Genomic DNA, 24,312 nt, shown 5'->3' on the forward strand with positions numbered 1-24,312 from the left:
GAGAGTTGCTGGAGGAAGAGAGTATTTATAAAGGGGGCTTATTTTAAATAAACAGGCACTTAAGGCTGAGGCTGCTGCTCCCATGTCCCATCCCTCGTCCTCCGCACGAGTTCCCGGCGCTGCCCGCGAAGCGCCGCAGTTGAGCCACAAACGCAGCAAGTCTCTGCCTCCCACATCATGGGTTTGGTCCAGCGCCCACCTGGGAAGCTCAGCACCCACCTGGGAGGCTCAGCACCTACCTGCGAGGCTCAGCACCCACTTGGGAGGCTCAGCACCCACCAGCTGCCCCCAGGGAAGGCAGGGCTTGGCAGTGGCAGCCAGTGCCTCCCACAGGGGCCATGGCTCTTGTGAGAGGAGCCCTGCTCACTTGAGGGATGTGACAGCAATGCTGGGCTCAGTGGGCTGCAGGTCTCATCTGCCTTTTTCCCCCCTCTTATATTTGCTAAAAATGTACATGGGATCTGAGGGTTACCACAGACACTCAGGGCAGCTTCTGTAAGACTCCACTGGGCACCCCCGTGTCTGGTTACAGTGCAAGATGAGGGAAGAGCCTCGAGCCGTGCCAGGGGAGGTTCAGGTGGGACATGAGAAAGAATTTCTCTGTGGAAAGGGTTGTCAGGCATTGGAAGGGGCTGCCCAGGGAAGTGGTGGAGTCCCAGTCCCTGGAGATGTCTGAGGAACAACTGGACGTGGCACTCAGTGCTCTGGGCTAGTGACAAGATGGGGATCAGTCACAGGTTGGCCTCAATGCTCTTGGAGGTCTTTTTCAACCTCAGTGATTCTGAGGTAGAATAGAATAAAATCCTATAAACTGTATTTACCATGCATCTCCCAGTTGTGGTGTGTCGGGAAGGGCAACATGTTCAGGATATCTCTGATCCACAAAAAGGCAAATTCAAGGGAGCCCCGCTGGCACGGGGATCATTCTCAGGCTCCAGGCTGGTCCCGGTGAGGTGGGGGTGTGTCCCCAATCTCTGTCACTGTTGCTTTGTCTGCAGGAGCCGTGGGAGCAGGATGCTGCCGGACGTCGTGGCGCTGCTGGTGACGCTGGGGACGATGGTGACGGTGATGGGCCCTCGCTCGGCCGCGGGAGGCGGCGTGGGGGGCTACGCTCAAGTCAAGTACATGCAGCCCATGGTGAAGGGACCCCTGGGACCCCCGTTCCGTGAAGGCAAAGGGCAGTACCTGGGTAAGGGATGCACTCCGTGGGACTGTGGGAGGACACAGGGCAGTGGGAAGGGGACATGGCACCTCAGCCATTGGGCACTTGTCACCCTTTACTCTCAGGGTCAGAGCGCCTGGGAGCTGCCTGGCACAGCTGAGGGTGCTGCTGTCCAAAACACTTTTGGCCAAGCATGGAGGGACCATTTGGGTCTTTAACCCACTGCAAAAGGACAGGATGGACATGGATAGAGGCTCAGCAGGGAAGTGAAGCCCTTTGCTGGGGCTGGGAGGGCACCTTGGTCCGGGAGCCAGGGGACAGAGGGGACCCTTCAGCCTCTGGCTCCTACCCTCCTGCCCATCCCCAGCAGCGGGAGGCACAGAAACCCCAGCAGTCACCATCTCTGCCTCTCCCTGCTGTTAAACCTGAGCTGTCCTGGCAAGGCTTTTTCCACTCCTCCACCTATTCCATTTCCCCGTCTGCATTTTGCACCAGCTGGGAAAGGAAAGAGTGCCAAGGCTGGAGCTGAGACCCAGCCTGGCGAGGGAAGAGCAGGAGAGAGACATTTCCTCCCTCAGAGAGCAGCAACCAGAAACTCCACACGTGTTAAATCACTCCCCACTGAGTGACGTGCACCCAGAGGGGCCGAGGCACCAGGGTCATTGCTCTGCACAGCTGGGGCTCCAGCACCCCCAGCCTTCTGTAATCCCCTGTCCCCAGCCGCCCTGCCTGCACCCACCCCCGTGCTGGCACCACCAAGGGATGGGGCACTGCTGGGCTCGGGTATCCAGACCCGCCAGGTCGGTGCTTGGCCCTTGGGAAGAGCCACTGGAGCCTCCCCACGGGCTGTAACAGACCTGGATCCTCCAAGGAGCTGAAGTTTTGGCTCTGGGAGGAGAAACTGGAGAAGGCTGGGCCACCGGTGGCTGATTTACTGGAGGGCTGAATGGCTTATCAGGAGTTCAGCTCAGCACATGTGTCAGAAAACACACAGCAAAACCTGGAGCCGAAGTGTGCTACAAGCCCCCCCCTCCCTGCCCCCTTCCCAGCTGTTGTAAAGCTGCTCCCTGAATCCCAGCCAGAGCCAAAACCTTCCAGCGTAGCACAGGAACACTTCAGCTGCTGGTGGGACTGGATTCAAATCTCTCCCTGCTGTTCTCCCTTCTTTTTTTCCCTTCTTCCTATGCATGGGAGCGGCTTGCACTGCCTCTGAGCAACGCTGCCTAGAGTGGGGAGAGCAGCGAGTGTGCTAGGCTGGGGCAAGGAGAGGTTTGGACAAGTTCTGCCAGGTTAGACCAGGCGGAGGGGACACTGAGGCAGGGCAGAGCACAGAAGTCCCCTGGACATTACTCCTCTAAAACCTTTGGGGAGGAGAGGACAGGTGGGAGACAGGAGAGGGGGACGCAGGGACAGCTGCAGCCCGAGCCACCGGCTGCGGGGCCGCACAGAGGCAGCTGGGGAAGCCGGTGCCTCCCGGATCCCACCGAGCTCCCATCTCTGCTTAACCTCTAATTTGGCAAGGAAAATCCCTGCTGGCCTTCTGCCCTGCTCGGGGAGCTCAGCTGACTCGCCGCGACGGCGCAGGGCTGTGCCGTGCCCCTGCGGGTTACCCCGACCCGGCGGGAGCCGTGCGGGGCCCCCGGGCTGCCCCAGCCTGGCCGCGGGGCTGGGGACCCCCGGCTGGGGGGGGCGGGGGGTTCCCTCCTGCCTCCAGGTGCCATCTGGTGAGTGAGAGGTTTCCTCAGGGTGCCAGACAGCTTTTCTCACCCAAAAATAGCTGCCCCAGAGCACAGAGGGAGCTCAGAGGAGGAGATGCTGCTAAATGCTGAAATGCTTAGAACATTGAAGCAGAGATTTGCACATTGGGGTTTATTTTGGCTCAATTTAAGCTATGTCGATGGCCCTGCAGCCAGGTAAACCCACAAGTGAGTGCTGTGCTGGGGCACCCGCTGCTGGGAGACAGTATGAGAGGTGCTAAAACACTGATCCCACGCAACATCCCCGTGAGCCTGTGAAAGTCTCTCACGAGACAGGGCTTGGCAGCAGCTCTGGAACAAGCTCGGCTGGGCTCCGCCACAGAGCAGCCAACCTCTCCTTCCTGCAGTGTCATCTGGCCGCGCTGGCCAGACCCGCTGCTGGCTGCTCATGGTTGGGAACCACTTCCCATCCGGCTGGATTATTCCTCTGCTGGCCGGTCTGCGCTGCTGGGTCCCTTCCCCAGGCGGGAGGGGTGCGGACCGGGATGAACAGAGCTCCGGAGGGGCTGCAGCACCCACCTGGCCATGTCCCTGCCCCTCAGGAGGTGGAACGATCCGCGGTGGGAGCCCCCAGGGCTCATTCCTGCCCCGTCCCCTGTCAGCTGCCCCAGCTGGCTCCGCGTTAACATTCACGGCAGCTCAGTTCACGCTTCGAGGGGAACAGAACCCCACGCTGGTGCTGCGAAGCACAGAGCTCCGAGACATGCGTCTGTGGTAAGACATGGGCTTTTGAAATCGGACACCAGTGGGGCTGCAATGTCCCAGTTTCTCTCCGCTGACGGCCCCGGTTTGGTTTTCCCGTCTGCTTTTTTGGCCGCCTGCAAGCTGGCAGCTCCCGCCTGGCGTTTCTCTCCACTGCCTTGTGTGAGAGTGTGTGTGTGTGTGTGCTTTTTCCTTCCTTCGTGGGCTCAGCTGTAGATCCTTGTTCTGATTCCATGCAAAATGACCTAGAAAACTAATTCATTTCAAACCATTGCAAGAAAAAAAAAAAAAAAAAAAAAAGTGGGGGTAGAAAACACATTGAAATAATTTTCTGGAGGATTTTTTTTTCCAGAATCCAAACCCAGGAAATAGTGCAGCACTGCACAGCTCCCTTGCCCTCTTTCCCACACCGTTTTCCGGGGTGTGGAGCAGAAGTTTGCAGAAATCCAGTGGAAGTGTCATGACAGACAAGTATTTCCTTCATCGAGAGAGCCAAGTGACAGCAGCTACAGCTGAGGACGTGGGCCAGGCTTTGATTTATAGATAAGCTCTAAAAATGTTTCCATTACCCAAAGAAAAACACAGCAGCACCGGGCTGGGAAGGGCCAGAGCTAATTGCTGTGTTTAGGGCAGGCAAAGCCACCTCTGATGCTCCGGGAGCTGTGCCTGCTGCTGCCACAGTTATTCTTTTCACGTGTCTCAAATCTCCCATAAGCTTTTCCCGTTGACTGAGGAAATCTCCGTGCTGGCGGATCCCAGCACCACGTGTGTCCGCGCTCCCAAAGCCCAGCTTGGCTCACCGAGGGGGCCAGACTGGCAGAGCTTGGGGACTGTGGCATGCAGCCTTGTATCCTGCTCCTACCCCAGGCAGGATCCATCCCTATCCCAGGAACTTGTCCATATAGACCTTTTCCCAATTGGAATGATCTCCCTTGGGGCATATTTGATTTAAATTCACCCAAGATGTCACAACCCTTTCCTCTGCCTTTCGTATTTCTCATCATTGTCCCGTGTACACGTGACTGACGAGTATTTCCTTCATTTCAAACTGCCCAAAAAAGTGTTTGTCAGATTTATTCTTTCTCACCCTTTCCTGGTGTCACGTGGGAGGTGACACCCTGCCTGGACCAGCCTCGAGGAGTTATTTATGCTCATGTCTGTGCTTTCCATGCTGAGCTGGGGTGGGCATGTCATCTGCCTCTCCTTGCCTTTGGAGTCTCTCAGCCCATTAGTTTCTTTCTTATATCCGTTTGCAAAAGACCTCAATAAATTCTTGAAATGTCAAGTGGTTGCGGCCTATTCCCAGCTGGGCTGACTCATTTGGACTGAGCTGAGGTTGCATTTCCCTCCCAGCTCTTGGCTTCTCCTCCATCCCCAGAGCTTTTTTGCTTTTTGGTTTTTCTCTGCCTTGCTGGACTCGGGAGCTGCGCCAGCAAGCACTGTGGGCATGGCCTAACCCATACACCCATTGCCTCCTCAGGCTCTCGAGTACATGTCCAAGAGTTTTCTTTTTAATCCAAAAGGATTAAAGGTCTCCCAAGGCCCTGGACTCGCAGGACGGGGTGAGGGATTATCCTCAGTCTTGGCTCTCTCTGTCGCCATCCTCTCAGCTGAGCCCAGGCAGGAGCGACTGAATCCCACGGTGCTTTCGAGGCCGCTGGGAAGTGAGGCAGCAGGAGGTTTGAATCCAGCTCCAAAAACACCCTGCAGTAACTCATCACAAAATAGCCCTGCCGGAGCTGACAGCAAGCACTGGCACCTTCCATGGTGCCACTTGACATCATGGAGGGACGTGCAGCTGGAATGAATGAGAACTCTGGGCTTTGGCCTTGCCCCAGGACAGCCCTGCTGATGTGGGGGCTCAGGGAGCTGCTGTGGTCGTGTTTAAGTGGAAGGGTCCCCCTTCAAGCCCAGCCCAGGCCACTCAGAGACCCCAACTCCAACATCCCAAGGACACTCCTTGACCAGCTCTAGTGACACTCTGTGTCTCCTCTCTCCACAGACATGCCACCGCTGCTGCCCATGGACCTCAAAGGGGAGCCAGGACCGCCCGGGAAGCCTGGCCCACGTGGACCCCCCGGGCCGCCCGGCTACCCAGGAAAACCGGGCACGGGGAAGCCGGGAATGCACGGCCAGCCTGGGCCCGCCGGGCCCCCTGGCTTCTCGGGCATTGGGAAACCCGGCATCCCAGGACTCCCCGGAAAGGCGGGTATGAAAGGGATGCCCGGAGCCAAGGGCGAGCCTGGCATGCGAGGGGAGCAAGGGCCGAGGGGACTCCCCGGCCCGCCGGGGCTGCCCGGGCCAGCCGGCCTCTCTGTCAATGGGAAGCCGGGTCCCCAGGGCGGCCCCGGCCTGCCCGGCTTTCGGGGAGAGCCTGGCCCGAAAGGAGAGCCGGGTCCCCGCGGAGAACGAGGGATGAAGGGTGAAAACGGCGTGGGGAAGCCAGGCTTACCGGGGCCCCGGGGGAACGGGGGCCCTCCCGGCCCCGCGGGGCCCCCGGGGCCGGCCAGCGTTGGGAAGCCTGGCCTCGCCGGGCTGCCGGGCGCGCCCGGGGACAAGGGCGACATGGGTCCCCCGGGCGGGCCGGGTGTCACCGGGGAACCCGGCCCTGTGGGGCCGCGGGGACCCCCCGGGATCGATGGGATCGGTGTCCCGGGCGTGGCAGGGGTGCCGGGGATACAGGGCCCCATGGGACCGAAGGGAGAGCCCGGGATCCGCGGCCTCCCTGGCCTGCCTGGCCCCACGGGCTATGGGAAGCCCGGCATGCCCGGCCTGAAAGGAGACCGCGGGCAGCCCGGGGCACAGGGAGCCATCGGCGATAAGGGGGAGCCCGGCGTTGATGGGGAGCCGGGCGAGCCAGGCCCTGCCGGCATCATCGGCCCGCCGGGCCCGCCGGGGTCCATGGGGCTGCCGGGCAAGCACGGGCTGCCCGGCCCCAAGGGGGACGTGGGGCCGAGCGGGCCCCCGGGAATGCCGGGGATGCGCGGGGACCAGGGCCCGAACGGCTTCGCGGGGAAGCCGGGGGTGCCGGGAGAAAGGGGCCTGCCCGGGTCACTGGGACCTCCCGGCCCGACGGGCCCCAAAGGCGAACCAGGGTTCATCGGCCTCCCGGGAGTGCCTGGATTAACGGGTGGCCCCGGGCCCAAAGGGGACGGTGGGATCCCGGGGCAGCCGGGGCTGAGGGGCCCCTCCGGCATCCCGGGATTGCAAGGACCTGCTGGTCCCATGGGGCCTCAGGGGTTACCAGGCCTGAAAGGGGAGCCCGGGCTCCCTGGCATTCCCGGCGAGGGGAAGACCGGCGAGCCTGGCATGGCCGGACCCATCGGCCCACCCGGAATGCCAGGAACGCCGGGGCTGAACGGGCCACCAGGCCCACCGGGGCCACCGGGGCCACCGGGAGCGCCAGGAGTGCTGGACGAGACGGGCATCGCGGGGCTGCACCTGCCGGACGGTGGCGTGGAGGGGGCAGTGCTGGGCAATGGGAAGCCAGGCAAGCCGCAGTACGGCCGAGGAGAGCTCGCTGCCCGCATCGCGCCGGCCTTCACCGCCATCCTCACCTCCCCCTTCCCCGCATCCGGCATGCCCGTCAAGTTTGACCGGACCTTGTATAACGGGCACAATGGCTACAACCCGGTCACCGGGATCTTCACCTGCCCCGTATCTGGAATCTACTACTTTGCCTACCACGTGCACGTCAAAGGGACCAACGTTTGGGTGGCCCTGTATAAGAACAACGTGCCGGCCACCTACACCTACGATGAGTACAAAAAGGGGTACCTGGACCAGGCCTCGGGCAGTGCCGTGCTTGAACTCAAGGAGAACGACCAGGTCTGGGTACAAATGCCCTCGGACCAGGCCAATGGGCTGTACTCCACGGAATACATCCACTCCTCCTTCTCCGGGTTCCTGCTCTGCCCCACATAACGGCTGTTGGGCATGTTTCCTTTTCACCCACTTTAGCCATAAACTGTCTTTTTTTTTTTTAATAAAAAAGTGTTTTAAAATTAATACGAAAAAGAAAAATCACTGGGAAGAACGCGCAAGACATCGTCATGAGACCTTGCTTCACGCTGTTTGATCCATGAGTCAGAGGGTAATCGGGAAAGAGACATCTATCCATCTATCTTTCTTTTTTTGGGAGAGGGAGAAGGGAGGGAGGGGAGTGACTTCCTCAACAAAGCATATTTGGAATAAATACCCCAGTGACTGGACATCAAACACAGGAACACGCTTGGGATGGCAAGGATCTGACTCTGTGATCCAGAGAGAATCAGCTGGAAGAGCGGACCCCCGTGGTCTGTATCACGTGCCCTCATTTCCCATTTGGAATGCTAGATAAATAAATCCAGCTGTGTCATGGCTGGCGTGTTTAGTGACCAACACAGGGTCCCAGGCACTTACACAAACCCGTACAGCAGCAGGGACCCACGCTGGATTGAGAAATTTCCTTCCAAACCATCAGATGCCCAAGTTCCAGGCTTGCTGATGCCTGTTTTTCCAGACTGTGCTTTGGGGCAGTCTCTCCGATTCACTCCGGATTCAGTGTGGTTGGATTTATAATCCTAAAGAGTGGAACACTTTGCATAAGCACCTTCTTCTAAGAAGTAAATATTATTTTTAACCCTCCCCCCCAGCAACTTTAGGAATAAAATCATCCAGGCACTGGTACCTGGGAGGATGCCACGACCGGTTCCAAAGGCGGTGAGAGAAGCTGGGACCCTCATGATGAACAACGATCTGCTCTCTCCATTCACCTGCTGGGAAGTCCAAGGGCTGGTCCTGTCCCGTCTGTCTCTGCAGCCCAAAGACTTGCTTGGCCTCAGGAGCATCTCTGCCCACACAAGGATGGCAGTGTGAGCCCAGCTCATGGTGCTGCCAGCTGGTGTGACATAAGGAAGTGCCACTGATGGACAACTTGCTTTTCCTGTTTCACTGTCTCGGGATGTGTGAACTCTTGCATTGGTGTCCCCCCTTTCTCTGGGGATCTTGGAATTAAGAAAAAAATAGTGCTGGTTCTAACTTTCCACGCAGTGATTTCACCACGGTGCTATGACCCATTTAAGAACATCACTTACTTACAAGTGTAGTGCAATATGTACCTGTGACAGGGCACCAGCCCCGGGGCCACTCTGTGACTTAGGTTAAAGAAATCAACATTTGCCTGTTGTTACCACTTTGTCTCTCTAATTCTTGGAGCGTTACTAACCTGATCATGAGCTGCAGGGCTCTGGGCTAGGCATGATGGCACTGCTCCACATAGATCCCGTGGCTCTGCAGGTTTTCACACAGTACAACAGTCACTGCCACTTCCAGGACAGGGATGCTGCTCATCCCAGGCCAGGAGCATGCTGCTGAAGTCAACCCATGTGCATATCCCATTGCATGTCCCTCTGGAAAGGCACATGCCTGAGAAACAGCAACAATTTGTTCACCAGCTCTGACCTTTGCATTTTCCTAAAGCCTGTTTGATGGCCAAAGAAACATAGCAAGATTGGGACTGGGCTTGTTTTCCAGATGGACTCTAAGAGATATTTAAACAACTCTTCTTTTCCTGTTTTGCTTGATTTCTCCTGAAGCCTGTCCTGTGTTTCTGCCTCTTGCCATTCAGGCCTTCCTTTTAAAAACTTGCCTATCCCTGATATTAAGAAACACAAGAAGGAAATTTGCAGTTGGAAGGGCAGTGCTCTGGGCACTGCCTGTTGGGGCTGCGTGTCCCTTCCTGGGGATCTTCTCCCTGTGAATTTCTCTCCTTAAAGCTGCAAGTTTCATGCAGAGATGAACCTCTTCAAGCTGAAAGGTGTCTGATCCCACTGGACGTTTTTAACTCCTGAGGGCAGGGTCAGGACCATTTGGGTTGTGATCCTAACAGGCTATTTCCTAGCAGGAACAGGAGCATTTCCCAGCAGGAACAGTCCCTAAAATTAAAAGTGGAAGGTCAGATGATTTTTCCAAGCCCAGATTTGGTAGGGGAGGTGCTGGCAGGGGCTTGTCTCCTTTCCTGTGGAGAACAGAGGGATTTGAGCTGGTCCAGCCTCGTGCAGGGCCAGGAGCTGCCACGCCTGGTGGGAGCTTCATCCTGCTCCTCAAAGCGACTTATTTATACTGTGCCTAATCTACAGCCCATCTCTTCTTGTTCTGTTCTGCTTCATTCCAAACTTCTTGTTCGAGCTGGCAAAAAGCAACGACCAAACTCCTCACTGTAACCACCCCCAGATTAAGTTTGTGCTGTAGATACTGTTTTGTAATTCCACTTTCCCTTCACGTGCAGAGCGAACCAATAATCACCCCTCACAGCTATTTAACCTCTTACATTTACACACTAATGGAAAGCAAAGATATTACACGCACATAGTTAGGCTAAAAAAAAAAAAACGATGCACAGGATGAGGGAGGCTGTTCACTCTCCAGAAGGAATTTTTTTTTCTGGAATACTGAGTACATATTAGCCAGCAGAAAGGATTATTTTCTGTCGTGTGTGTGAGCGCGTGGGATTTTGGTTTCAATCACAAGAATAAAAAAGGTTGGGTTGGATGAGGTATGTCTATTTTTAATGCTGAAAACTGCATTACAATGTGCATTTTTATATACAAATTCTTACTATTTTTTTTAAATTTGCCTCTAGTATCTTCATTTCTAACCTAGTATATAGAGGTTTTTAGTTTTGTAAATACTTATTACATGCACTGTCCTAGTAAAAGTTGGTTTAAAATGCACTCTTTGTGACCCAAAACTGACCTGCTCTTCACAACTAAAACTGCAGTACTTGATTGTATTGACAAACATCAATAAAACTTATTGTATAGAGGTGGGCTCAGCTGTGTTTTGTCCTGGGACCTGCTCCGTGTCATGCAGTTCTCTTACATTCTTATTTCCACCTCAAATAATCTTGTTCATTCCCGGCAGATTCCCTCATTAATATGCAAAAAGTTATTGCATGTTTCTTGTGATTAAGGAAGATTCCTGTCTCCAGAATTTCAGTTTTAGCAAAGGTTGAAACCCAGATCCTTCCAGCCTGATGATTATTAATTTGAGGGACTCAAGTTGAAGCCTTAGGGATTCCCTTTCCCTTCTGTGTGTTTTTTTCCCATGATTTTTCCATCCTACGTCACACACCTTGTGCACAGCCAGCCTCCAGCCTGTGTGTGTCAGGAACACTCAGGACTGGTGAATCTGCAAAGCACCTTCACAGGCTCACAGTCCAAAGAGAAAAAAAAAACGTGTTTTCCCACCTGATCTCACCTGGCAGAGGCAAAAAATTTCCAGGGAAGCTTGGCTGACACACAGGCACCTTCAAAAGCTCATTCCTAGGAGCAAGCCATCCTCCTGCTGCCATTCATGAGGCTCCCAGTGAATTCCCTGCTCTCTGCACCATCACCACATGCTGGATTCCAGCACCTGAACTCCTTCCACAGGCTGAGAAGGAAAAGGGGTCTTTCCAAAGGCCCTCCCCACGATGCCCAGTGTCAACTCACCCTTGTACCAAGAACCACTCCTGGTCCTCTTGGCACTCAGGATGCACAACTTCATGACTTGAGTGAAAACACAGAAGCAGTGGCTACTTAACAAAGATAACTCAGGGATTTTACTTCTTTCCAAGGAAACTGAAGGGTTAAGTACACATCTAAATTCAGGCCCAAAGAGCTCTAGTCTTTAAACAGGAGCTCTCTGCTTGTCAGGAGTTCCAAACATTTAAAATTATAAAGCTGCTTTAAAAGCAAAATATCTTCTTTTAAATAATTACATGAGTCTGGTTGCCCCTCTGGCAGAATAATGTGGAAAACCTGGTATTTTACAGCTCAGATCTGCAGCACAATACAAAAATATACAACAGACCAAAATTCCACATGTTCCCAGGACAAGAATCCATTTATACAAGGAAAACCCATTATAGCATCACACAAAAGACTGGCACTTGAAGGAAGCAGACTACAGGGAAAACTGGAAGGACCTGTGGCAGCCAGATTCTCACATGTGCATGCAGCCTGACACAGCCACCACGTGCTGACACCGCTGGGGAGCAGCACGGCCACTTCCCAGTGTCACAAGACATACTGGAGAAATAACAAGAGTTACACTGTCACATTTAAGTTTATAAACATTTCCATATGATGACTTTTTCTTTCCAATTATTAAAAAGCTTCCAACCCTTTCTAGATGTGCCATTTCCCAAGCTGTTTCTCCCTTTTTGATCAGCTCCACTAGGAAAAGGTTTTAAATGTAAAATTCTGGAACACAGCTGTGCTAGAATGTTCTTGGCCACCAGCTTCTTTAAATATTGATGTCCCAGTTAGCCCACCTTTCCCTTTAATTTTGGGGCATTTTTGGCCAAGAACAGAGCCTGAGGCTGTGATAACTCCTGCATCCTGCTCAAGTCACTTTTGTGCCTGACTGCAGCAGAAGCAGGCATACCCTGTAACACCTCAACTCCCAGACCTGCACTCCACAGGAGCTGGACTCTCGTGATCCTTGTGAGTCCCTTTCAATTTGGGGTATTCTGTGAATTAAACAGGAATCTCACTTGGTGATCTGAGCATATACAGGACTTGAAAAAGACAGGATGCATGGATTAGGAACACAGGAGGAGCCAGAGTGGCTGCAGCAGTGTGACAAGCAGCTGTGCAAGGGGGCACAAAGTGGAGCAGGTGCCTGTTGGATCAAGGGGCCAAGGGCACAGGAGGAGCAGCAATTAGTGACACCCTCTCCCAGCCGGGACAATGAGCCAGTTGGGATTGTCTGCAAGCATCAAAGGTCTCACTGAGCCATCAGCAATGCAAAGAAATCCCTCCTCCTTTCTCTGGCCCTTCTCATTCTGCCTTTAAGACAACAGACCACCCCGGAAATCTGCGCGCCATTTTCCCAACTCAGTACAGGTGACAACCTGGGCCACCAGGCCTCGCTGGTGACTCCTGTGACATCCCTTATCTGGCCAGCTGAGAATGACCTGCTACTGTAACCAGGGGTGTGGAGACTCCCAAAGCCACTGGACCAGCCAAACAGCCCATGGACACAGGAGTAGAGGAAAACAAGGAGAAAGTCCATGGATTCAGACACCCACCAGTAACTGCAATGACAAATGGCACAATGGTGGACAAAGCAAGCAGCAGAATCCTATGGAAAATGAGTCAGTTGTGTACACTTGGGGAGCTGCACCCACTGTCCCAGTGCAGCCACTTCCCTGCTGATCCATGAGTGAAGGGGATGTCCCCTTTTCCAGGCTGGCTCTGGCTGCAGCCCCCAGCTGACAGCAGCAGGTGCCCTTCCCAGGTGAGGCTCGCTGGCGTCGGCCGATGGCGCGGATCCACCGCTGGGTCTGACCAGAGAAGCAGAGCTGACCATCCCTTCGCCTTCAGGAAAGCCCTGGAGCTGCCCTGGGGCTCAGAGCCGCTGGCAGTAGAGTTCATAGAGGCTCTTGGCCATCCTCTGGGTCTCCTGGAAAGCCTCGCAGCTCTGCTCCCAGCTCGGGGGCACCTGCTCCTCCCCGTAGTAGGCGCCGGCGATGGCCCCGGCCATGGTGGCGATGGTGTCCGTGTCCCCGCCCAGGGAGATGCAGTAGATGATGGTTCTCTGCAGGGCGTTGTAGTGCTCAGGAATGTCAGGGTCAGCGTCCATGCAGCGCAGGAAGGAGTAAATGGCAGTGGGGACGGAGCGCAGCGCAGCAATGCCATTGCCTGGAACACATCCCGTCAGCACCCTCTGGGCTTCCTTCCTTTGCCCTTCCTACTGCAACTAACTGCTGCCCTTGACTTTCCATAACCATATCATGGATTTTACCAGGAAAAGGTGCAAAAGTCTGTCCCTCAGAAACCCCTCGGTTCCCCAGTACCATTCACATCCTGCAGAGCAATTCCCAGTTACCCCAGTATAGCCTGGCCAGACATTCTGCTCATTTCCATTCAACATGATGACCCAAAAGCCCTTAAGAGATTTTGGAATGTCAAGAAACATTATGCAAGGTAAATTTCCCTTCGCAAGACAATTTTTTTTCCTATCAATACATAGAGGAAATCACTGGGTTGAGGCTCAGAATTACTGACTGGTGAGCACAGGCTGCTTTTCCAGCAGACTGATATTCTGATATTCTGTGCCTGACAGGCAGCACAGGCTGAAGAGGAATCTGGGGGAACACACATCTACCAGGCTTGCTGAGTTAGTCTTGCTTCCAGCTTTCCTAATGCTTGTACTAAGAAAGGTACTCACCCAACTCAAACAATACATCTGCTTTGGGAACATTGCTGAGCTCCAAAAATTCCTTGATTTTCTTTAGACGTCTGGAAAATGGTAAATCCTCAAATCCCAGCCTGCAAACAGAGAGTGCAGTGAAGAGGGGAGAACATGAAGAGCCAGAACAAACCACCACAGCAGGGTTGGTGATTTCCCCAAGCTACTCACGCTCGGGCATCACTGAGAGACTTGTCATCTGCCTCCACGTGCTCCATGTGGCTGATGAGCTGCTCCAGGAAGGTTTCCCTGCTGAGCCCTTCCTGCAGTGCCAGGTGCACAGCCAAGGCCTGCAGGATGGCCCCGTTGTAGCCCAGGGAGTTGGCGTGGGTCAGCTCCGCGCTCAGCTTCGCAAACTGCCAGAGAAACCCCGGTGTCAGCAAAGCTTCCTGGGACGCTCCCCTGGCTCCCAGGGGACAGCAGGGACACCCAGAGAAGCCCAGAATGTTCCAGTACCTTCTTGACATCCTGGACGTCGGAGTAGACGAGGGAGATGCCGGCCACCCTCATGGCCCCGCCGTTCCCGTAGGAGCCCTTCCCGTTGAACTGGGCTCTCGCAGGCTCAAACACATCGTTGCATTTGGGGCTCAGGAGCTTCTTGAAGACGTTGACCACGGCCATCCCATAGCCCCTGTTGGGTTCTTTCTTGTACTCCTCAGCAAACCTGGTGTGGGAAGGGGGGAAAACACGCAGGGGGTTTGGTCTGTTACTGGGGTTTGTGACAGGATGAAGCCTCTTACTAAAGTGAATTAATAACACACATGTAAATCAGTGACAGGTCAGGGCTCAGTGATTCAGTTCTGCAGGGAAACAATTCCCAAAGAACAGTGTGAAAGAAGGATGTATAAACATCACCTTCCATAACCCACTTGTTTCCCTCTCAACTCTGCCTCAAAATAGAAGCAAACTAGAAACATTTCTGTGGGTCACAACCACAAGGAAAGTCTTTTGTTCAAGTTCAATGGAAGAGTTTTCTAAACAAAGAAATGCTTTCCCTTAAGTGGAACCAAATGCTCTCAGGGCTGCAGATTCATCAGGGAAACAGATCACAAACAGAGTCAAGCTGAGCTCACTCCCATTCCCTCGCTAAATTAAGGGCAGTACAAACATAAATAGCAACAAATAAACATAAAACAAAATGTTTCTGGCATCTCTAAGCATTATCCTCCCCAAAGGTGAACACACAAGGCTGATACACAGGCAGCTCCAGACTCCACACTGCAGCTGATGCTGCTGCACAGCCCAAGCCATGGCAAAGCAACAGCAAACTAAAGGATTAACCACCTCTTTCCTAACTTTTTCCCCTCCGCAAATAAGGAATTAGAATTAGTCTGCCTCAGCCCCTGTCCCTTTCCACAGGCAGCCTCAGTGATGGTCACACCTTCAGGAAGCCTCATCCTCACCTCTTGGCCATGTCAACCTCATCGAACTCCCTCTTGGCCAGCAGTGACTGCACCACCGACCTGCTCATGGCTGTGTCGTCCGTGTACGGCAGCGACTCTGCAAAGGGAGGGCAAAGAGTGACACCAGCAGCCAGGGACAGACTGCTCCTGCCCTTGGCCAGCACCACCCTCATCTCCAAGGCCTGACTGAACACAAGTTCCCTGGAACAGCTGTGGCTGCCCCTGGAAGTGTCCAAGGCTAGGCTGGATGGGGCTTGGAGCACCCTGGGACAGTGGAAGGTGTCGCTGCCCATGGCAGGGGGTGGAACAGGATGATTTTTAGGGTGCTTTCCAACCCAAACCTGTCTGGAATTTAAGTTCCCAGGCACTCTGAGGTTGACACTGCCACAGTTGTCAGAGTAAGGAGACACAGGGAGCTGCATCCACAGCTACAATGACACAGAATATACTTCAAGATTAGTAAGAGCCAGGAGATGTTCTGACATCCAGAGGCATATACGGACAAGAGAGCCAGGCTAACACAGAATCACAGATTTCCAGGATGGTTTGGGTTGGAAGGGACCTTAAAGCCCATCCTGTTCCACTCCCCGACATAGGCAGGGACACCTTCCACTACCCCAGGGTGCTCCAAGCCCCATCCAGCCTGGCCTTGGACACTTCCAGGGATCCAGCGGCAGCCACAGCTTCTCAGAGCAGCCTGTGCCAGGGCCTCCCCACCCTCATGGGGAAGACTTCCTTCCCAATATCCCATCTAATCCTGTTTCCGGGCAGTGGGAAGCCATTCCCTGTGTCCTGTCACTCCAGGCCTTTTTCAATAGCCCCCATCTTTCCTGCAGACTCCCCTCAGGCACTGGAAGGCCGCAATCACTTCCTAAGAGTTAAATAACAGCTGCGTGCTTCTCTCACTCTTCTCCTGAAGTTTTGGTACCTCTACTCCTTGCTGATGCCCCAGCACTGCCACACCCATTCACAGCACACTCCGCCTCAGCTCCCTGGAGTAGGAGCAGCACGGGCCGAGCATAGCAAACCACAGGTCCCTCTGCATCAGCGGTGTCCTTAAGGAAACCCTAGGGAATCAGGAATGGGAGCAGAACCCCATAGCACAGAGGCACAGGACAGAGCAGGGCAGGGGACAGCCAGGGCAGTCACAGCGGAGATGCCCCACAGCCGGGTAAGGGGTAAAGACTGGGGGCAACCCACGTTTCGGGGGAGCAGCGGGGTTTGGGAATCTGCAGCTTGGGCACACGTCAAAGCCCAGTCCTGGAGGATGCTGGGGGAAGCGGACACAAACACCCCAAAGCCCAGTCCTGGGGAGTGCTGGGGTCTAACCCGAATCTCTGGGGTGCCGAGCGCCGTGCACAGCGGGGTGTGTGAAGGAGGGACCAGGGGACATCCCCCGCTCCCCGCCGCGCTCCCCTCACGCACCTCCACGTGCGCTCCCCGCCGCCTCCCCTCCCTCCTCAGGCGGCGCCGGTTCCAGCCCTTTGAGGAAACTCAGCAGCTCTGGCAGCTTTACGACGCTCCTGCCTTCGAAAACAGCTCCCAGGCAATCCCCCAACAACGCCCCGGCCAAGCAGCCGCGGAACCGAGCGGGGCCGGGCCGGGGACGAGCCGGGAGCCGCCCGGGGCCCGAGGCCGGACCCGCCGCCGCCATCTTGCCGCGCGCGGCGCCTTCTTCCTCCGGACCGCCAGGGGGCGGTATGAACGTCGGCACACACCGCCCCCTGGCGGCGCGGAGGACCGCGGTGCCGGCAGCACACCGCCCTGTTCCCTTCATCCCTCCTGGAATCCGGCTGGATTTAATCACCGCGGATGACAGCTGGGGACAGGCCCTTTATTGTTTATAAATCTCCCCGGAGCGCGGGAGGCTGTAGACATCATCCAAGGGCCAGACAGTTATAAAATAAACTAGGAGGAGAATTCCGTTCTCCCCAAACGCGACGCAGATGTCGCTTGTCCTCGCTACGGAACTGAATCACCGGGAGTTTTCCCCCCGCGCTTGCCCAATTCCCGGCGCGCTAAGCCAGCTCCAGCTGACTCTTCCTCGGCAGGTCCCTGGTGCGGTTGACAGCGTCGACCTCTGGCTCAAACTTCTCCACGGAGACCACGAGTTTTCTCCGGGTGTCCATGCACTTGTTGTCCAGTTGCAGAGAATTGGTTTTGTAGCCAATATCGGTCCGAATGCGGTGAAGTTGTCGGTAAAGAGCGTCCAAGGCACCCCTGGGAATGAGCAGAAGAGACAGGAGTTGGGATCAAATGTTGCATTGCATCCCAGGAACAGGCTCCCCAGGAATGGTCACAGCCCTAACCCCGCCAGAGCTCAAGAAACATCTGGAAAATGCTCTCAAACACAGGGTGGGATTGTTGGGGTGTGCTGTGCAGGGCCAGGAGTTGGTCTCAGTGATTCTTGCGTGTCTCTCCCCAACTCAGGATATTCCACGATTTTAAATTGGACAGGAAACACCCAACTTCCCACTTTCTGGCAGCATTTGGCCCTGTACAAGAGCAAACTCATCAGATACTCATTGTTTTGGGCAGCGAATAGTCAGCCCACACACTGCTCTGGGAGGGCAGCAAGAGATGTGCAGCCGAGGAGCTGTCAGCCCAACAGCAGCACTTCTGTTCCTTCTTTGTCAGTCTCTTTTTTGTCCCTTTTGGAACAGTCAGGGCCTGGATGAATTCAGAGTCAAGCAGGGGCCGTGGGAGCCCCATTCCCCTCCCAGCTCAGACCCCCTGTGCCTGCACCTCACACCCATCAAGCCCAAACACTGCTGCCCCTCATGAACCCAAGTACCACGAGCACCAAAAGGCAGGTGCTGGAGGTGTGCCCAGAGCAGGGACACCCACAGCCACACCCAAAGCCACACCCGGAGCCACACCCAAAGCCACACCCGGAGCCACACCCAGAGCCACACCCAAAGCCACACCCGGAGCCACACCCGGAGCCTCAGGGCAGTGCTGGGCGCTGCTGTTCCTGGACAGCAGGACACTCACTGTGACTCTGCCCGCTTCTGCTGGAGCGCACGGATTATCCCCTCCAGCTGCTGCACCTCACCTGTCAGTCCGTACTGAGCCTGCAGGGAGGAGGGGACAGCACTTAGCAGGGCTTTGACAAAGGCCACAGTTCCCTCATTCCCCTCTCCCCCAGCTCTGACATTATTTCCTTGCTTTGCTATGCCGCTGTAGGATCCATTGCTCAGCTGCTCCAAAACTCATCCACGTTTTTCAGAGCCCCCTTCCCGGTCAGTTCCCTGCAGGGACCACGCCAGGTGAGGTACCTGATCCCGGCAGAGCTCGATGTGGGGCCGGTACGTGCGCGTCTCCAGGCGGGTGTGAGCCACTTTCAGATCCAGTGTTCTCTTCCGGATGTCTTCCTCCAGCTGCCGGATCTCCTCCTCCATTTCAGCAATTTCATCCAAGGTCTGAGGATAGACATGTGTCATGAGAGACAGCCCAGGATACAGACTGGGAAACTGCCGCCATGTCTCTGGGAATTTTGCTGTGCTTGGGATAGATTTTACTCAAGGGCTTCTGAGGACTGAATCCTCTGCTTGCACATGGACCAGGATGGTGCAGCTGAGAAAAGGGGTGAAATAAAAAGGCTGAAACCTGGCAGTGCTGCCAAGCAGTGCCAGAGAAGCGCTGGTGAGAGGTGGGAGACTGCTGGGATCGTCTGTGTACCACTGAACAGCAAATGTGGAAACTGTGCTCAGGCCAAGTCACTTTCCACGTAAAAACAGCCTTTGGGATTCCATTCCCAGCCAGGGTTGTAGTTGATGACCAAAGAAACAACACTTACGTTCTGCTCCTGCCAACTCAGCTCGTTAAGGGCTGCTTCCATGTCTCTCATCCTCTTCCTCAGCGCAAACTCTGTAGCTACACGCTGAGCATCTAGCTCATTGTTTGTCTGAGGAGAGAACAGCTCCAGTCACACATGGCTGCAAGGTGTCTGTGTCCCCACCCAAGCTGTGCCTGGAAGGCTGGGACAAGCCCAGGAGCAAAACCAGGCAGGTTTGGCTGCTGCCACATGTGTACATGTCACACTCCCCCAGCAGCCCAAAGGCAGGGATCGATGGATAGGGGGGGACATGTCCTCCAGCTTGCTGAGACTGCTGCAAGCTCTGCAGCATAACCAAGCTCCTACTTAAACCAGGAGGGCAGCTGCTCCCAGACAGACCCAGAGACATGCCTGCCACTCTCCCACACCAGATCCAGCATGGCACCACACATTCTGGGCCAAGAGAGCAGTTTACCTGGGCAATGGAAAGTGTGATTGCTCCTTGGAGATCAACGGAGGCTTTAATTTCTGTCTCAGCACGCTCCTTGTTGCAACGGCTGTTCTGTTCCCACTCACTAAGAGCAGTTGATCTGTGAACAAATCAGTTACAAAAATAAATTGAGTGTTTGCAAGACATTTTAAAGGAACCACCTGCCACAGGCCAGGATGGCAGCACAAAATGATTCTGGAAAGCTGGAGGTCACATCTTGCCTGATCTCCTCAGAGACTGAACCCCACCTGGCCCAACATCTGCTCCACCCAGGGACACATCCAAACCATGGAAGGGAATGCCAGGCAAGTGAAAATGAGCAGCAGGCCCCCTGAACTGTGCCAGAGGTGACACCACACTGCTGAATGTCACCTACACCCAGGCAGGAAGGAGGCAGGGCACCTGGCTCCTGCTGGATTTGTGGTGACAATTTAGCTATCTCCCAAAAGTCTGTGGCTTCCCCATGCCACAGCCAACTTCTGTTCTGAGCTCTCTCCAAAACTGTACCTATCAAGCCTGGACACAGCATGGAAGGAAAAAGCATCCCAGGGCTCAGGGCAGATTTGGCCACACAAGGACAGATTCTTTCCTTACCCATCTGGGATCCGTGTTGGGTTGACCTTGAAGGAGATGTTGCTGGAGGTGGGATTGAAGGACATGCACTGCCGATCGAGTTCCAGCGCTTCCACCTTGTGCTTGTGGTCACTAATCACCTGCTGATGAGCTTCCTTTAAGAGGCTGTGGAGAGCCAGGCTGGAGTCAGCAGGGAGCAGGCCCAGGGAAGGGGCAGCTCACAATTCCCAAAGCCTTCATCACCACAGCAGTCATCTTTGTGAACTGAATGATGAGCTCCCACCCTCCCTGGGTACTGGGCCTGACCTGCCCAGCACTGCCTGCCTGGCTGCCCCGGGCTCTGGGCTGGTATCGCCCTGGAGAACGGAGCTGCCAAGGATTCCCACAGAGTATCAGGGCCTGGCAGCTGTAACACCTTGTAGCCGCTGATTCCTAAACCAAGGCAGGCAGCACAAGAGATCTGGGACAAAATTTCCAAAGCATGCTTGTGAAGTTGCCCTTGGCACACCCTTCCCTGCCAAACCCCACACCCTGAAAATCATCCAAGGTTCCTGTGTGGTTCCCTGCCTGCCTGCCCATCTCAGTGTGGCATTAGAGGCACATGAAGTGTCTGGGGCCAAGCAAGGAGAGCAGAGTCATCGACCAAAAGCTGTCACTCCTCACCAGAGCTGTCTGAAGGCATCATCCACTCGCTGCTGCAGCTCTTTCTTGGTTTTCTCAATCACCTTCACCTCTCTGAGCAGCTCCTCTTCCACAGAATCCCTCACCACGTCGATGTCACGACGGCTCTCACGGAGCGTCAGGCACTCAATGGCAACATCCAACCACAAGTTCTTTGCCTGGATGGCATTTTCTGCTGCTTCCTTCACCTGGAAGAAGCAATCAACCAGGTGGAGGGGGATCTTTTAGGGATGGGAGAGAGAGAGAAAGGAAGGGGAACCCACCCATACCATCATTAAGAGGGACTCACATTGTCCTTGCAGTTCTGAAACCTTTTATCAAGTCTGGAACAAAAATTGCCAGAGCCAAACACCTTAGGCCTCTATGCCTGCCATTTGCAATCACACCATGCAGGGGGTTAACAACTCCAGAAGCAGCAGCAGCCCCTGAGTTTAGAACTCACAGTATCAGAGATCTCCCACTGCTATTCTCTATTTAACGCCAAACAGTTTTGAAAGATGGTGTTAACATATTTCTTATTATCCTTCAGAGCTTTATAAAAGGTCCAAACAACAAAATCCACCCAGAAATCCAAACAGGAGCGTGCAGTATACAGCTGCATGACATGGCTTGGCTCAGCCAAGAACACAGTGGTTTGTTTTCCAGGAAGTCATTCCGTGAAGTATGGATCTCAGTAAAAAATATACATATATATATATATATATATATATATATATAGTGAGAAGACTCCCCTGAACTCCAGATGGGCTTGCCCATTGCACAAGACAAGTCTCAGTTATTTCACATCCCATGCTAAGAGTGTAAGTTCACTTCCAGCCATCTGCCTTCCCAACTTACTTTGGTTAAGGCATCAATTTCCAAATCTATGTCTGTGAGGCATCTGGCCAGGGCCTCTCTCCATTTGTCCACACAGGCAATACGATCTTTGAGGTGGGTTCGGCTGTTGTGCTCATCCCATCTTGCCTGGAATTACAGAGAAATGCCATTACTCTTTTTAAAATTGTAGTTGTGAATCTTACTGAAGCCCTTCCCTGTTTTCAGGACCCACTGAGCCTCTCACAGGAATAGAGCACATCTGGAATCACAGTCATTTACACAAATGGAGAGCACAGAGAACAACATGAGTGGTAGCAAATGTGAGAAACGCACTCAGGAATCTCGTGACAGTACAGATACATCATTGCAGGTGGGTTTACAGGGATTTAATGTCCATATTTAGCATGTTCTGTACACGCAAAGCCCTTTATTCCCTCATCCATACACCCAAATCTAGACACTCTTCCTCAGCCCACTATCCTGACAAACCTGTGAGCAGTCCCCCTGCCAGAGGGCTCACCTGGTTGCCGGTTTCATTGCGGAGAGCTTGTCCTTCCTGCCGGATGTGATGGGAATTATAACGCTGCTGTTCGGCGTCGGCTGAGATGAGGATGGAGTTGTTCTGCCAGTCCAGCAAGGTGAAGCGCTGGCCCGGCTTTACACTCAGCGAGGCCATCTCGCTCAACAGGTGACTGAAAGGGAGCGGAAGATTTATGTGTTTATTCATGGAAATACATCCAAAATGGAGCTGCAGCCAAAAACTACGGAGCTCTTCAGGAGAAAAGCAGCAGCAAGCTGCAACCTGGCACCGGGCCTAATGCAGCGGACACACGTCCTTAAAATAGGGCAGCACAAGGGCAGGTGGCCCACCTGTGCACCTGTCCCACCTGTCCCTCCCTAGGAATGGAACTGTTTGCAGGGACAAGGAGCTGCTCACAGCACCAGCTTCCATATGGTATTTACTGAGCTTGGACAAAACCGGCCGAGGATGTGACAGATTCTGTTGTGGTGCCACTGAAGGCTCAGCCCAGGGCTGTGATCCCACGGGATTCCAAGACTTTGAAGGAACAGCAGAGTGTTTCAGCTTCTCCTTTTTTAACCAGCACACCTTGCACAACGGGCAGAAACTGCAGACCCCACTCCAGAAAGTCCGAGGAGCCCAAACCCACGGTCAGGGGCAGTTCTGGGACAGCATCCCTTGGCCGCGGGATATCCCATGTCCGCCCCAGGCCCCGCGGGCACCGGAGGCTGGGCCGGAGCTCCTCGAACACAGCCACCGACACCAAGGGCTGACGGGGACGTGCAGCCCAGCAATTCCTGAAGGGAAGGAAGCCCGGAGGGAGGGCACAAAGAGCCGCAGGGCACAGGTGGAGGGGAAGGAGGGAAAGGGCTCAGCCGCCAGCTCGGCAGGGGCCTCACCGCGGCTGGCAGGAGGGCACTCAGCTCCTGCGGGCCGACCGTGCTCCGGTCCCGCCTCAGGGCCGCGCCGGGGCCGCTCTCTCCCCTCACCGTTACCGGCCGCTTCTCCCCCGTACACTCACCGTTCCAGCTGACCTGCACTCTGCTCTCACCGTTCCCGGCCGACCCCCGCTGTTCCCTTTGCCGTTCCCGGTCTATCCCCGCTGTCCCCGCTCGCCGTTCCCGGTCTATCCCCGCTGTCCCCGCTCGCCGTCCCCGGTCTATCCCCGCTGTCCCCGCTCGCCGTCCCCGGTCTATCCCCGCTGTCCCCCGCTCGCCGTTCCCGGTCTATCCCCGCTGTCCCCGCTCGCCGTCCCCGGTCTATCCCCGCTGTCCCCGCTCGCCGTCCCCGGTCTATCCCCGCTGTCCCCGGTCTATCCCCGCTGTCCCCGGTCTATCCCCGCTGTCCCCGCTCGCCGTTCCCGGTCTATCCCCGCTGTCCCCGGTCTATCCCCGCTGTCCCCGCTCGTCGTTCCCGGTCTATCCCCGCTGTCCCCTCGCCGTTCCCGGTCTATCCCCGCCGTCCCCGGTCTATCCCCGCTGTCCCCGCTCGCCGTCCCCGGTCTATCCCCGCTGTCCCCGGTCTATCCCCGCTGTCCCCGCTCGCCGTTCCCGGTCTATCCCCGCTGTCCCCGGTCTATCCCCGCTGTCCCCGCTCGTCGTTCCCGGTCTATCCCCGCTGTCCCCTCGCCGTTCCCGGTCTATCCCCGCCGTTCCCGGTCTATCCCCGCTGTCCCCTCGCCGTTCCCGGTCTATCCCCGCTGTTCCCGGTCTATCCCCGCTGTCCCCGCTCGTCGTTCCCGGTCTATCCCCGCTGTCCCCTCGCCGTTCCCGGTCTATCCCCGCCGTTCCCGGTCTATCCCCGCTGTCCCCGCTCGCCGTTCCCGGTCTATCCCCGCTGTCCCCCGCTCGCCGTTCCCGGTCTATCCCCGCTGTCCCCTCTCCGTCCCCGGTCTATCCCCGGTCTATCCCCGCTCGCCGTTCCCGGTCTATCCCCGCTGTCCCCTCGCCGTTCCCGGTCTATCCCCGCTGTCCCCGGTCTATCCCCGCTGTCCCCCGCTCGCCGTTCCCGGTCTATCCCCGCTGTCCCCTCTCCGTCCCCGGTCTATCCCCGGTCTATCCCCGCTCGCCGTTCCCGGTCTATCCCCGCTGTCCCCTCGCCGTCCCCGGTCTATCCCCGCTGTCCCCTCGCCGTTCCCCGCTCTCGCCCCGGGCCCGCGCGGGGCCGTTGCCGGGCGGTCCCGGCGGGTATCGGTGACAGGGACACCGCAAAC

At 55.6% G+C, this 24,312-nt stretch overlaps 3 protein-coding genes across 4 annotated transcripts; 1 reads left to right on the plus strand and 2 right to left on the minus strand.

Annotated features, from left to right (window-relative positions):
• The first annotated feature begins 1,014 nt into the window (after positions 1-1,014).
• Positions 1,015-10,423, plus strand: COL8A2 (collagen type VIII alpha 2 chain). Its single transcript, XM_066204380.1, has 2 exons — positions 1,015-1,189; positions 5,624-10,423. Exons 1-2 carry the CDS (start codon positions 1,015-1,017, stop codon positions 7,543-7,545), a joined length of 2,097 nt encoding a protein of 698 aa, XP_066060477.1. The 3' UTR covers positions 7,546-10,423.
• A 969-nt stretch (positions 10,424-11,392) lies between these two features.
• ADPRS (ADP-ribosylserine hydrolase) lies at positions 11,393-16,896 on the minus strand. Its single transcript, XM_066204391.1, has 6 exons — positions 16,668-16,896; positions 15,243-15,339; positions 14,296-14,503; positions 14,011-14,195; positions 13,819-13,919; positions 11,393-13,289 (listed from the first exon to the last, which is right to left on the minus strand). The coding sequence occupies exons 1-6, from the start codon at positions 16,894-16,896 to the stop codon at positions 12,997-12,999; spliced, it is 1,113 nt and encodes a 370-aa protein (XP_066060488.1). The 3' UTR covers positions 11,393-12,996.
• Positions 16,897-17,066: 170 nt separating this feature from the next.
• TEKT2 (tektin 2) lies at positions 17,067-23,170 on the minus strand. 2 transcript variants are annotated; one of them, XM_066204386.1, is made up of 10 exons: positions 23,122-23,170; positions 22,101-22,272; positions 21,602-21,727; positions 20,747-20,952; positions 20,105-20,248; positions 19,496-19,610; positions 19,042-19,149; positions 18,521-18,664; positions 18,237-18,316; positions 17,067-17,462 (listed from the first exon to the last, which is right to left on the minus strand). In XM_066204386.1, the coding sequence occupies exons 2-10, from the start codon at positions 22,254-22,256 to the stop codon at positions 17,261-17,263; spliced, it is 1,281 nt and encodes a 426-aa protein (XP_066060483.1). In that variant the 5' UTR covers positions 22,257-22,272; positions 23,122-23,170; the 3' UTR covers positions 17,067-17,260. The 2 variants fall into 2 exon arrangements, with proteins under 2 accessions (XP_066060483.1, XP_066060482.1); XM_066204385.1 differs by lacking the exon at positions 23,122-23,170 and having other exon boundaries at positions 22,101-22,340.
• Positions 23,171-24,312: the final 1,142 nt, after the last annotated feature.

This window comes from Chamaea fasciata, unplaced genomic scaffold, assembly GCF_029207755.1.
Source record: "Chamaea fasciata isolate MVZ Bird 193981 ecotype frontalis unplaced genomic scaffold, bChaFas1.0.hap1 SCAF_26, whole genome shotgun sequence".
Taxonomy (NCBI): domain Eukaryota; kingdom Metazoa; phylum Chordata; class Aves; order Passeriformes; family Sylviidae; genus Chamaea; species Chamaea fasciata.